This window comes from Nomascus leucogenys, chromosome 22a, assembly GCF_006542625.1.
Source record: "Nomascus leucogenys isolate Asia chromosome 22a, Asia_NLE_v1, whole genome shotgun sequence".
In the NCBI taxonomy this organism is placed as follows: domain Eukaryota; kingdom Metazoa; phylum Chordata; class Mammalia; order Primates; family Hylobatidae; genus Nomascus; species Nomascus leucogenys.
The window spans coordinates 124,524,824-124,538,375 of record NC_044402.1 but is presented as its reverse complement, the minus strand read 5'-3'; the positions used below and the strand labels follow the sequence as shown (position 1 = coordinate 124,538,375).

Below are 13,552 nucleotides of genomic sequence, written 5' to 3'. Positions count from 1 at the left end.
ACAATTTTGTATCTGTACAAAACTATTTCATGTAGGACTGAGAACGTTTTTCCTGCAACTATGTTCTTGCCTTCAATTCTACCCACCTTAGTCCCTTTAATCTGTTATGTCCTAGGAAACAAATTATAAAAATTTGTGGATCAAACTAGGCCAATAATGTCATAAATGAGAGGCTAAGGGGGGAAAATGCAGACATTTCATTCAGTGATTTTTCTTTATTTTTTTTTAACTAAATTTTAACTCAAGAAAAATAGAAAATTTAATCCTCCTTCTGTTTTGGTTGAGAGCGAGATTTCTGAATTCCAGACCAGTAAAGTTTGTTTTAAGATTTTTATTTTAAGTAATACCTAATAGACACTGTGTGGTCAAGGAAAATAGAAAATCCAGCCATTAACTGTAGACAAAAGAAGGAAGTAAATTTCTAAAGCACTGAGCAATAATGGGCAAATTTGCAAGTCAGTTCTTTTTTACACTTAACATTTTTGTGCACTAAATTAAACATAGAATTCCCTGCTGCTAAGTATGGAAAGTATGAATGAGAACAAACTTTCATCTATTATTCTGTTTCCATTAAAGCCTTCATTGTGTCGTCCTTAAAGCACATTAGCCCTTACTGAAGTTGTTTGGAGATGGCTTAGTGAATACATTTTTGTGCTGTTTTTTGGTCCACGTGACTGCGGTTTTGCAAGAGTTACCCTTGGGCATGTCCCAGACATAAGATTAGGAAGCTATACTTACTTTCCTTCCTCCGGCAATTAAATATCCCGTGCCATTGGCAGCACAGCCTGCTGCATCTCAGGGACAGTGTCCCCAGGTAGTATCCCCACACATCACCAGCCTCCATCACCACCTACCTTCCATTGATCATAGAAACAAAGAAGTAATTCCATATCAAGAAAATAATTTTTCTCACATAGATACATATCTCTTTATTCTTCTTTCATCCCTTCTCATCTCCAACATTCCCCAGTTATTTAAGGAAACCTTTCTTCTATCTCAGCCTATTTCAGTCTACTTGTGAGTGCCTTCTGCACCCCCCCCTCAAAAAAAGACCTTTCTAATGTCTGTTATATGTAGAAATATTTCTAGTGACAGATCCAAAATAAGAAACAGGAAGGCCAAAAGTTTTGATGCAATAGGAGACAAAACGAAGAACTAGGGGCACCCATCATTCAAACCACCAAATATATTAATATATATTTTAGAAAAAATATTTTCTACTATTTTTGTTGCACCTATATAATGCTAAGTAATTGGGGTTAAACAGGCTTTTTTTTTTTTTTTTGTTTTTTTTTTTTGAGACGGAGTTTCACTCTTGCCGCCTAGGCTGGAGTGCAGTGGTGCAATCTCTGCTCACTGCAACCTCCACCTCCCAGTTTCAAGCGATTTTCCCTCCTCAGCCTCTTGAGTAGCTGGGTTTATAGGCATAGGCATGTGCCACCACGCCTGGCTAATTTTGTGTGTTTAGTAGAAATGGGGTTTCACCATGTTGGCCGAGCTGGTCTTGAACTCCTGACCTCAGATAATCCGCCTGCCTTGGCCTCCCAAAGTGCTGGGATTACAGGTGTGAGCCACTGTGCCCGGCCTAAACAGGATTTTAGCAGGTTTGTCTTAGAATTGAGTATAGTTTGTAATTTTTTGTTTAGAGAAATATTTTCTAATTTTTTGTTTTGTTTTGTTTTGTTTTTTGAGACAGAGTCTTGCTCTTGTCACCCAGACTAGGGTGCAATGGCATGATCTTGGCTCATTGTAACCTCTGCCTCCTGGGTTCAAGTGATTCTTCTGTCTCAGCCTCCCAAGTAGCTGGGATTACAGGTGTGCGCCATCACACCTAGCTAATTTTTGTATTTTTAGTAAAGACGGGGTTTCACCATGTTGGCCAGGCTTGAACTCCTGACCTCAGGTGATCCACCTGCCTCGGCCTCCCAAAGTGCTGAGATGACAGGCGTGAGCCACCACACCTGGCCTATTTTCTAAGTTTTTTAACAAATTAATTTTGAGACTGCTTCCTCTGTTTCAACAAAAATACATTAAGAAGCTACTGTGTGACAGGCTGTGGCTAGATCAAGATGAATAATACCAAAAAGTAACTCATTGGTTAGAGGGGAGAAGAAACGTGCACCAAGAGTTCCAGTACCAAAGCTTGCTGCTCAGTGAAGCTGCAGGATGCCTGTGTGGCCCCAGGAGGGAGGGACCTGCTGCTGTGGCTGGGAAGGGAAGGGGGGCAAATCTGCCGGCATAGTCCCTACCCAGAGCAACTAGGTGATGGGATTTTGTCGGATCTCTTCTAGTAGTCACCTGTGACCCCACAAGCCTTTCCAAGTGGTAGGTCACCAGATTCTGCTGCATGCACTGGGTTTCTACTCAACTGGATTTAGAGTTCAAACATCTTTGGCATAAAAAAGAAATACATAAAGACAACCCTAAGGGTTCACAATAAAAACTGATTTACTCCCTCCTATCTATAGATTACAAATTGAACACCCTGTAATCGTGGCTAAAATTGTCATGATTACTCAACACACAATTAAGGCTGGGCGCAATGGCTCATGACTGTAATCCCAGTGCTTTGTGGGGCTGAGACAGAAGGATTACTTGAAGCCAGGAGTTCAAAACGAGCCTGGGAAATATAGTGAGATCCTGTCTCTACAAAAAAATAAAAATAAAAAATTAGCTGGGCATGGTGACACACACCTGTGGTCCTAGCTATTCGGGAGGCTGAGGCAGGAGGATCATTTGAGCCTGAGAGATCAAGCTTGCAGTGAGCCATGTTCACGACATTGCACTCGAGCCTGAGTGACAGAGTAAGACCCTGTCTCAAAAAAGACCCCCCACCACACACACAATTAAACATAATATTGAATATGACAACTAGCTAGAATATTTTGTGGAATTAAAAAGAAATGCTAACTGGCCGGGCATGGTTGCTCATGCTTATAATCCCAGCACTTTGGGAGGTCAGGAGTTTGAGACCAGCCTGGGTGACATGGCAAAACCCCATGTCTACTAAAAATACAGAAATTAGCCTGGAGTGGTAGTGCATGCCTGTAGTCCCAGCCACTTGGGAGGCTGAGGCAGGAGAGTCACTTGAATCCAGGAGGCGGAGGTTGCAGTGAGCCAAGATCACATACTGCTCTCCAGCCTGGGAGACAAAAAAAAAAAAAAAAAAAGAAGAAGAAAAGAAATACTAACCCTGGCAAGGTCTAGAACTGTTGGATTAATTTTGAAACATGGGAGTAAATATAGACACACTGATGTTGCCTTTGACTTTCTGCTCCCCCAGGCTCCTCAGTGGTTGGAAAGTGATTCTTGTCAGAAATGTGAGCAGCCGTTTTTCTGGAACATAAAGCAGATGTGGGACACCAAGACGCTGGGGCTAAGACAAGTGAGTAGCCACTGTCGAGTCATCGCTGGCTTGATTGTGTATTTCACTATTTGCATACTTAATCTGGGGTTTTTTTGAAACACACTTTGTTTTTGCAAAGCTATTAATTCCTACATTTTCTCTGTCTTTATCGTTGTGTGACTAACAATGAGGAAGACCTTTCCCAGGGCCAGTGAGACTGTTAACCTCGCTGTTCCATTGCTTGTCCTGTATTGGAAAGGCAGGGGTGCCTAGAAAATGCTGAGAGCCTATTTTTAAATAGATAAAAGATCTTTCAGTTTAAGACTATTACTTATTAAGGTCAGTGTTTTATGCTAGCCAAGAACAAAATTAGAATAAATTAAGTCATACAGTTATATACCTTATACTGTCACAAACAGATAAAAAGTAATAATTTAGTCCTCACTTGAATGCCTGACCCTATGAGTTTTAGATTATTTTAAATTGTTCCCTTATAAGCATACCTGGAATATTTTTATTAAGCATGTTTTGAGTACTGTTTTTAAATTTTTTTAATTAAAGAAATATGTTCCAAATAGCCTGTAGATTTCAAAGGTGCTGTTAAAGGATTCTTGTAATACTAAAGTTCTACCAAAAAAAAAAAGCAGGTAAGTAAAAAAGAATGCTGATTTTATTCTTTTTATTATTGGTTGCACCTCTATGAGAGACTAGCCTAAAGTCTGTATGTGTTAATAAACTTTCTTGGCCCTGCATGGTGGCTCAGGCCTGTAATCCCTGCACTTTGGGAGGCCGAGGCGGGTGGATCACCCGAGGTCAGGAGTTTGAGACCAGCCTGGCCAACATGGTGAAACCCCGTCTCTACTAAAAATACAAAAATTAGCTGGGTGTGGTGGCGGATGCCTGTAATCCCAGCTACTCGGGAGGCTGAGGCAGGAGAATCACTTGAACCCGGGAGGCAGAGGTTGTGGTGAGCCAAGATCGCGCCACTGCACTCCAGCCTAAGTGACAGAGCGAGACTCTTAAAAAATAATTAATAAATAAAATCTAAAAAATTTTACTCACAGAGCTACTCCACAGTAAGGTCTCATATGAGACTGGCAGGCAAGAAGGGAATTATTTTAGTACTCAGACCATTATAAAGCTCTGAAATAGCACCTGAGTTCTGTCTGTCATTAGCCAAGTTCTCACAATGCATGGCTGATGGTAATTAGTGCAGTATAATTAATAGGTGAAGTATTCCCTATTTCTAAAGGAAACACAGAGAAATGGATTTTACTTCCCTTTATTAACAGTTAACAGAAGAGAGAAGAGGTGCTGGTCACTAAACTTTTGGTGGTAAAAGAATATGTCAAAATCAGTAATAATTGGACTATTTTGTAATGTTCTTGAGGCTTATTTCCAGAATCACAGTTTGAGAGATTTTAAAAAATAGCAAAACATATGATTATGGGCATTAGTTTCTTAATGAGAGCATAGTGCATTTAAAACTTATTTTAGGCCTGGTGTGATGGCTTATGCCTGTAATCCCAGCACTTTGGGAGGCCAATGTGGAAGAGTGGCTTAAGCCCAGGAGTTTGAGACCAGCCTGAGCAACATGATGAGACCCCGTCTCTATAAAAATAAATAAATAAAACTTACTTTAAAACCCTTTAGGCTGGGCATGGTGGCTCACACCTGTAATCCTAGCACTTTGGGAGGCCGAGGCAGGAGGATCACTTGAGTCTAGGTGTTCAAGACCAGCCTGGACAACATAGCAAGACCCTGTCTCTACAAAAAAATCAAAAAATTAGCCAGACATGGTGGCAGACACGTGTAGTCCCAGATACTTGGAAGGCTGAGATGGGAGGATCACTTGAGTCTGGGAGGTCAAGGCTGCAGTGAGCTGTACGCCATTGCACCTTTGCATTCCAGCCTAGGTGACAGAATGAGACCCTGTCTCTGAAAAAAAAATAATAATGCCTTTTTTATGATGGAGGAATAAATTTTTCTTTCCCTAAATCTACAGTGATTAGGCTCCTGAATGAATTAAATTTAGTGTTAATAATATTGTTTGTTAACATGTAGACAGATAATATGATGAATGAAAAGCAACATTTGACCAGTACAGCAAAGTTTTTTGGAAATCCTTGACTAGTGTCAAAATTGTCTATCTTGTGAGTGTTAATTGATACATTGAATTGGGGTGATTACAATTCAAGGCATATCCTCCCCACTCCTGTTACCCTACTCTAGAGGGAAACCATGTGCTTTAAAGCAAAAGCTAGGCCAGGCGCAGTGGCTCATGCCTGTAATCCCAGCACTTTGGGAGGCCGACGCAGGTGGATCACGAGGTCAGGAGTTTGAGACCAGCCTGGCCAACATGGCAAAACCCCATCTCTACTAAAAATACAAAAATTAGCCAGGCGTGGTGACAGGCACCTGTAATCCCAGCTACTTGGGAGGCTAAGGCAGGAGAATCGCTTGAACCCAGGCACCAGAGGTTGCAGTGAGCCGAGATCACGCCACTACACTCCAGCCTGGGCGACAGAGTGAGACTCCGTCTCAAAACAAAACAAAAAGCAAAAGCTAACACCCTGTTTTCCTCCTCCTGGTCACCCGTGAAGCATCACTGCAGGAAATGCGGGCAGGCTGTCTGCGGGAAGTGCAGCAGCAAGCGCTCAAGTTACCCAGTCATGGGCTTCGAGTTCCAAGTCCGGGTTTGTGATTCTTGTTACGACTCCATCAAAGACGAAGAGTGAGTGTTTGCATGTTTTTGTCTCATTGCCTCTTACTACATCTGTCTAATGGTTCTCTGAAATGTGAAGAGCTTCAGAAGTGATAGGATATGTTTAGCCATGTGTTTGTTTCTCCTGAATTTCCTAAGCCATTTTATTTGTTGTTTGTTTTTTTGAGACAGAGTCTTGCTCTGTCACCCATGCTGGAGTGCAGTGGCATGATCTCGGCCCACTGCAACCTCCGCCTCCTGGGTTCAAGCGATTCTCCTGCCTCAGCCACCCAAATGGCTGGGATTACAGGCGCCCCCCACCCCCTGGCTAATTTTTGTATTTTTAGTAGAGATGGGATTTCACCATGTTGGCCAGGCTGGTCTCAAATTCCTGACCTCAAGTGATCTACCCACCTTAGCCTCCCAAAGTGCCAAGATTACAGGCGCAAGCCACCGCGCCTGGCCCCTATGCCATTTTTGAAGAGAGGATCTGCCCTAGCTTTATGACTTAAGACCACGACTGTGCATCTCAAGTTGCCCCTCTGACTGGGCAGCTTTCTCCTGAACACAGTGAGGAATGCTAAGTTACATGGCCCGGTAACTGAGTGGACACCCTGAGCCTCCGCATCCCACTGGCTGCTGTGCAGGGATAAGTCCACGCACCTGTGGATGGCAGTGGTTGAGCTGGTTCTCTGTGAAAGTATCCAGTGCCCAGACCTTTGTTCACACATGCATGTAAATTTACTTGGAAAGCTCTAGAGACCAATGTTCTTTCTTTCACAAAAATCTGGCCTAGCAGTCTATTCTTAAATTGCTCTTTGTGTGTAAAGACACATCTATTTGTATACCCCACTCTGCCCTGACTTTTAGGCAAATCTATTAGGACAGAACCACCATTTTCTTTCCTTCTCTTTGAATCATCTTTTAAAGCAGCAGAGGCAAATGTTGGCAGAGGTCCACATTGGAAAGCTAGTGCATCACGACTGGTGTTGGTAAACGAACTAGTGATGGGATTGGGGCAGCTGGGCTTTGTAGCCGGTGCTGTAAGAGGCACTGCTCCTGTGCATGGCAGAGGTTTCAGGGAAAACGGCAGCTCTCTGATGAATGTTTTGCCCATGCTGTATTATTTTATTCCATGCAGTTCTTCTTTTATATTGAAGATTCTTGTTTTTGTATCTGGGAATGTATCAGCCTTTCCAGTTAAAAAAAAATCAGTTATTTTGGGAGTTTTATAAAACAGTCTTGTGATTTAACGTGCTTTCTGTCATCATTAAATTATAAGGTTAGTTTTCAAAACCATAGCCACAATTTTAGGAGCAAATTGTAACACTATTATCATAAGCATTTACTTTTTTTTTTTTTTTTTTTGAGACTGAGTCTTGCTTGATCACCTGGGCTGGAGTGCAGTGGCACAGTCTCGGCTCACTGCAGCCTCCGCCTCCCAGGTTCAAGCGATTCTCCTGCCTCAGCCTCCCGAGTAGCTGGGATTACAGGCGTGTGCCACCACACGGAGCTAATTTTTATATTTTTAGTAGAGACGGTGTTTCACCATGTTGACCAGGCTGGTCTTGAACCCCTGACCTCAAGTGATCCACCCATCTTGGCCTCTCAAAGTGCTGGAGGTACAGGCATGAGCCACTGCATCTGGCCATATTTGCTTATTTTATGTTGCTAAAAAAGCTTACCCCATTAGCTCTAGGTACAGTCAAGTAAATTTTCAGTGATCTCTTTTCTCTTGTTAGTCGGACTTCTCTAGCAACCTTTCATGAAGGAAAACATAACATTTCCCACATGTCCATGGACGTTCCCAGGGGACTGATGGTGACCTGTGGGACCGACCGCATTGTAAAGGTAAGCTGGCTAATTGTCAGCATCTCAGTTGAGATTGCCCATTATCATACTGTGAATGTGCAGGAGACAGTCACTCTTTCTGATTGGCAAGCTTTATAAGCAACTGATTGCCAGTTTAAAACCTTGAGTAACAAATTGCTTGCCTGTGAGTTTCCATGCACTCAGTGGTGGTCAAGCCCAGTGGCACCTCCCTCTGCAGTGTCTGTCTGGCGGAGTGAGTCTGGCACCCTGTATATCCCTATGGGTGGAGCTGACCTCAGGGTTTTCCCTTGCTGGCCTGGGCCCTCACCCCTGACCCATCTCAAGACATTCCTACCCTTGCCAATGTTCCTTTTCATCCTGGGCAGAATGCGTCCTCATTATAAGGAATAACCACACATTTTAACAATTAAATCCCTGGGTCACTAACACATAAATTGAAATGAAGTGTTTCATACTTAGTACCACTCTTTTTTTTTTTTTTTTTTTTTGAGATGGGTCTTGCTCTGTTGTCCAGGCTGGAGTGCAGTGGCACAGTCACTACTCACTGCAGCCTTCACCCTCCAGGCTCAATCAGTCTTCCCACCTCAGCCTCCCAAAGTAGCTAGAACTACAGGTGCCTGCCACCACGCTTGGCTAATTTGGGGGGGATTTTTCGTAGAGATTGGGTCCTACTATGTTGCCCAGGCTGTTCTCAAACTCCTCGGCTCAAGTGATTCTCCTACCTCAGGCTCCCAAAGTACTGGGATTACAGGCATCATCCACCATGCCTGGCCTAAGCACCACTCTTCAGTGGTGAAACTGTGAGATATTCTATATTCCTGATGGGCTTTTCTAAAAAAAAAAAAAAATTGAATTTGTACTAAAACATTATTATGATATGATTTTATGTGCAAAGACACTACCTACATGCTTTATTCACATTTTAGTGAACTACATTGTTTTATCTTTCTGAAAATCTTTTTGTTTGAGACAAGGTCTTGCTCTGTTACCCAGGCTGTAGTGTAGTGGTGTGACCTCAGTTCAGTGCAACCTCTGCCTTCTGGGCTCAGGTGATCCTCCCACCTCAGCCTCTTGAGTGGCTAGGACCACAGGCATGTGCCACCACACCAGGCTAATTTCTGTATTTTTTTTGGTAGAGACAGGGTTTTGCCACGCTGGCCAGGCTGGTCTTGAACTCCTGGGCTCAAGCGCTACACCCGCTTCGGTCTCCCAAAGCGTTGGGATTACAGACGTGAGCCACCATGCCCAGCTACCCCGCCTCTTCCTATAAATCTTAAGGAGGTGTTATGAAGGAAGAGAATGAGAAAATTCATTATTTTGACACCTTTTCAGGTTTACCAGTCGTTTGTTTGTCTGTGTTGACTCTTACCATTAGACCTGGTTATCACTGCTGCCGTTTCCGCGTTTCTTCCTTCCTTGTAGATCTGGGATATGACACCTGTGGTGGGCTGCAGTCTGGCGACTGGGTTTTCTCCACACTGATCTGAGAGCTGGGCGACGTCCACACCTAAGAACAGCAACTCCACCAAATGAAGTCCTTCTCACGCAGCTCCACAGCGCTGTCTCGTGAATGGACAGTAGCCACTTACAAACAAATCAACATTTTTAAAAAGAAAATGTAAAGACGTGTTTTGGGGCATTTGTGGAACTTACCCGTAGGGACTAATATGGAAAAGGTCCATCCGTAGTGGTTCCCTGAAGACTGGAATTACTTCAGCGAAACTTCCCCCATGAACAGCTAATGTGTAGTGAAAGAATGAGCTAGCAAATGAGTTTTAGCAGGGACAAAAAATCAAACAAAAAAGTGAATGCTTAGAACTTTCTCAAAGCAGTCACAAGTACAGACACTTCACTCAGACTAGGGGGCCTTCCAGGGTTCTTGTGGCTGTTGTCAGAGCAGGAGCTGGGGGAAGGAAGACTTGTTCTCTCTTTCTTGAGGGGTGGCATTAGGAACTTACGAAACCAGAGACCTTTCCCTATGAGCTGGCAGTATGTGAATATCCTCTACACTTAGTTATTGATACACTTCTTAAAGAGATCTGTTATTTTCAGGTAGTGCCATAATCTGCACTTAGCATTGGCTTGCTTCAGTTGTTTCTCTTCCCAGCCAGTATGCCACAGGTGAACTCGCGAGGTTGTCATTAAGTAAGTTGTGAAATTTCTGTAATAACCCAGGCAGTCCGCATTCTTCCCTTTCCCCCATATTCCTAGGACAAAACTTTTTTATGGTGCTGTTAACATGGGAGTCACACAAGCCGCCTGACTTTTTCTCATTGCCATTAGTAATGACTGATGGAAAACCCAGCCACCACTGTGATGCAAAATGATCAGTCTGTTGCCTGGAACAGCCCAGTCCTCTTAACTGAAACAGCATTCTACTTGTTCCAAGATGAGCCTCTGCAATATTCTGGCAATTTACTATATCCCCTACAAAAGCACTCCACAGCTTTTACACTATTTTGACTTTGAGTTATAACTAGTATTATTCATGTTTTCATAAAAAGAAGTTAGTGACCCAGAGCTGTAATCATCCATCAGGTCTTCCACAATAATTCCCAACTCGTAAACTGCTTTCCTAACAACTAGCAAAAGCTGTTGTTCATAATGGCATTTCCAAAGCTTTTGGGCACTGTGTACCAGGATGAGGAAGAGAAGAAATGAGGAGCCTGTCTTTTAATATTCCAGTATTTGTGTGTTTGATTTTTTTTTTGACAACAGTACATCTATCTATTTCTCTAGGGATGTGGAAATAAGTGGAGAAGGGCCTACCTTTTTAAAGGACAAATATAAAAATAGATAGCAACAGTATCTTTGCTAATCTTACTAATGGATATTGATTAAAAAAACAAACCTCAGTACTGCATCACTGTGTCGGGATCATACCAAGACAATAGGGTCATTCCATATGATAAAACTAAAGGACTAAATTTGTTTTATAATGACGTCTTAGAGGGACTGAAAAGTTTAAGGAGGCAATCAAACTAAAATGTCTTAATGGCTGTGTGACACACGTAAGGACAGGAAAGGGGGTCAGGCACATCATGTACTGGAATGATCTGCATTAAACGTTGACTTCAGAAATAAGACTGAATGAAGGGTTTTGTTGTTCCTTAGAGTTTTCGTGTCACGTCACCTAAAGCGATTTCTTTTAAAAACTTTCTAGACTCTTTGCAAAATGTATATTACTAACACAGTTTGGAAGAAAAATTGAGTAGTGGTAAGTTTTGTTGAAGCACAATGTTGAATGTTAAGCTTCCTGTATTAATTTTAGTTCAGTTAATGGTTCAGCCCATACAAAGGTGCTATCCTAGGGATTTTATGAAGTCCTGAAAGGAAAACAGAATATGATCAATTCCTTGCCCTGTGGAAGAGTGCAGAACTGTGGTTTTGTTTTCCTTTGACTTCTGTAAAATGTGACCGTTTGACGTCTGTGGTAGATTGAACCGACTATCACAGCTGCTGAGTTTATTCCATAGCTTTCAAACCTTTTTTATGTTAAGAAATTCTTGAAAAACCCTATGTTCCATGGGAACATAAAGTTATTGTAGTGCCTCCTAAGTGGTTAATATAAATCAAGGAGGAAGTTTATATTTAAGGAAGAATTGGAGTGACGTATCTTAGAAAAGGAAAGGCAGATGTTTCCATATAGCTTGCTCTCCACCAGGCCTATTATCATTTTTCTTTTTGGAGACAAACATGACAGGCTTGTCTTGTCTCTCTCACATGCTAGGTAGCAAATGGGGTGATATTTTTATAGAAGTGGGCAAAAATTATTTTCTCAATTTTACTGAGTAGGCACAGAAGAAAAGTATAGATAGGCTGATCGTTATTGCCTTATTTTGACTGCATTTCTCTTAAATGGGTCATTTAAATTAGTTCTTCAAGTAACAGTTTACTGGTCGTTCCATTCCTGAATATGCAGGCTAATTTGTACAGATAGGGATTTAAGGAATACAGACTATTAGAGAAGATCCTTATATTTAGATCTAGTGTATATGTGATAAGGAAATGCCAATTCTTCATTATAAACAAGTTTTAAAATTGTTCTTTCTTAGTCCAAATGATAGCAATACCCTTATAGCATTAGGTAGAAACAAATTATTCATTACATTGTAAATCTCTTTACTATGTCCTAGCTCTGTCCTGCCACCTAAAGGATATAAAGAAATACTATTGCTCTAGAATGTATCACTTTGTTCTCCCATGAAAGAATTCAGTTTGTTAGTACCTATATTTTTAAACTGGTGAAACTGACCCAAATATGTAATAAATACCATAGTAGCTCAAACCCAAGGAGATATTTTTCTAAAGTCAGTTTTCATTAAAGTACTTTCTACTTCCGTTATTGGATATGGTATCTCCTAAAATGTAAAAAAAAAAACCTGTTACTATAACGATAAACCATCTGCTCGTCCTAAGTGTGAGGCTTAACAAATAAGTAATACATGCTATATTTATTCAAGTGTCTATTGCTTAATTGTTAATTGTGAGCAGATTTATTGAATGCCTATTCTATTTTCTGCAGTTTACAATACAATAACTCTTTGAGTAAGTTGAAGTTTAACTGTGCAACAAATTTGTATTAGAGTACAATTTAAAGTGTTTTTCTCTATAGCCTTTTTTGACTGGGGAAGCAAGGGGTAATGTTAATTAGTACACTTTGTTCTTGTACTAGCTATGTTTCTATAAGATATGGTGCCCTGTGTATCCCAGAGATGCTAGAAAACTTTGCTTCTATTTGTGGGTTTTTTGTGGGTTTTTTTTTTTTTTTTTGAGAAAATGTACACAATAAAACATTCCTTGCTTACTATGTTTGCCTAATATCACTTTTGTTGTAGTCGGCCTGGACATAGGGCAGTAACAGTATCAACTATTTATTCAGCACCCTCTGTGTGCTGGGTGCTTTCACTACATTATCTTACTCAATCCTGGCAACACTTGGGCAAGGCATTATTCCTCCCATTTTACAGATGAGAAAACCAAGAGAATTTGTGTTATTAAGTCTGTCTTTCTGTCTTGAAAGTACATGCCTTCTTCCTGCCTCTGGCCTGAATGTACTAGCATGTCATTTGTGTTGTCTGTAAGGGTGGTGGGTATTACTATCTCTGCTGCTTGAGGTAGCAGTCAGCATAGTGCAGGATATTTAGGCTTTCTGACTACACAGCTATCTAGTGATACCAAGATCAAGCTCTACTTCTCCTCAGCAGCTCAGTTTTGTGAGTGAACACGTGTGGTTCAGACCCAGAAGAACTGATACCTCAACTAAACCAATCAGAGATTGATGTAGAAACCAGAAAGGCAGTGAATAGTATGTTTTTCAAAATAGATACGGCTTTCTTTTCTCTCATCGTCAAAATATTATCTTATTATAATAAAAAGAAAAGGAAGTTGGGCGTGGTGGCTCATGCTCGTAATCCCAGCACTTTGGGAGGCCGAGGTGGGTGGATCACAAGGTCAGGAGTTCCAGACCAGCTTGGCCAAGATGGTGAAACCCCGTCTCTACTAAAAATACAAAAAATTAGCCAGGCATGGTAGCAGGCGCCTGTAATCCCAGCTACTCAGGAGGCTGAGGCAGGAGAATCGCTGGAACCCGGGAGGCGGAGGTTGCAGTGAGCTGAGATTGTGTCACTGCACTCTAGCCTGGGCAACAAGAGTGAGACTCCATCTCA

General features: G+C 41.7%; 1 protein-coding gene across 1 annotated transcript in view; it reads left to right on the top strand.

The window, feature by feature from the left end:
* Positions 1-12,689, top strand: part of WDFY1 (WD repeat and FYVE domain containing 1) — a 71,079-nt gene extending 58,390 nt beyond the window's left edge. The window contains exons 9-12 of the mRNA XM_003272431.3: positions 3,284-3,385; positions 5,950-6,080; positions 7,793-7,901; positions 9,306-12,689. Coding sequence (XP_003272479.1) covers positions 3,284-3,385; positions 5,950-6,080; positions 7,793-7,901; positions 9,306-9,365 — 402 coding nt within the window. The 3' untranslated portion in view covers positions 9,366-12,689. The remainder of the gene's footprint in view (positions 1-3,283; positions 3,386-5,949; positions 6,081-7,792; positions 7,902-9,305) is intronic.
* The last annotated feature ends 863 nt before the right edge of the window (positions 12,690-13,552 follow it).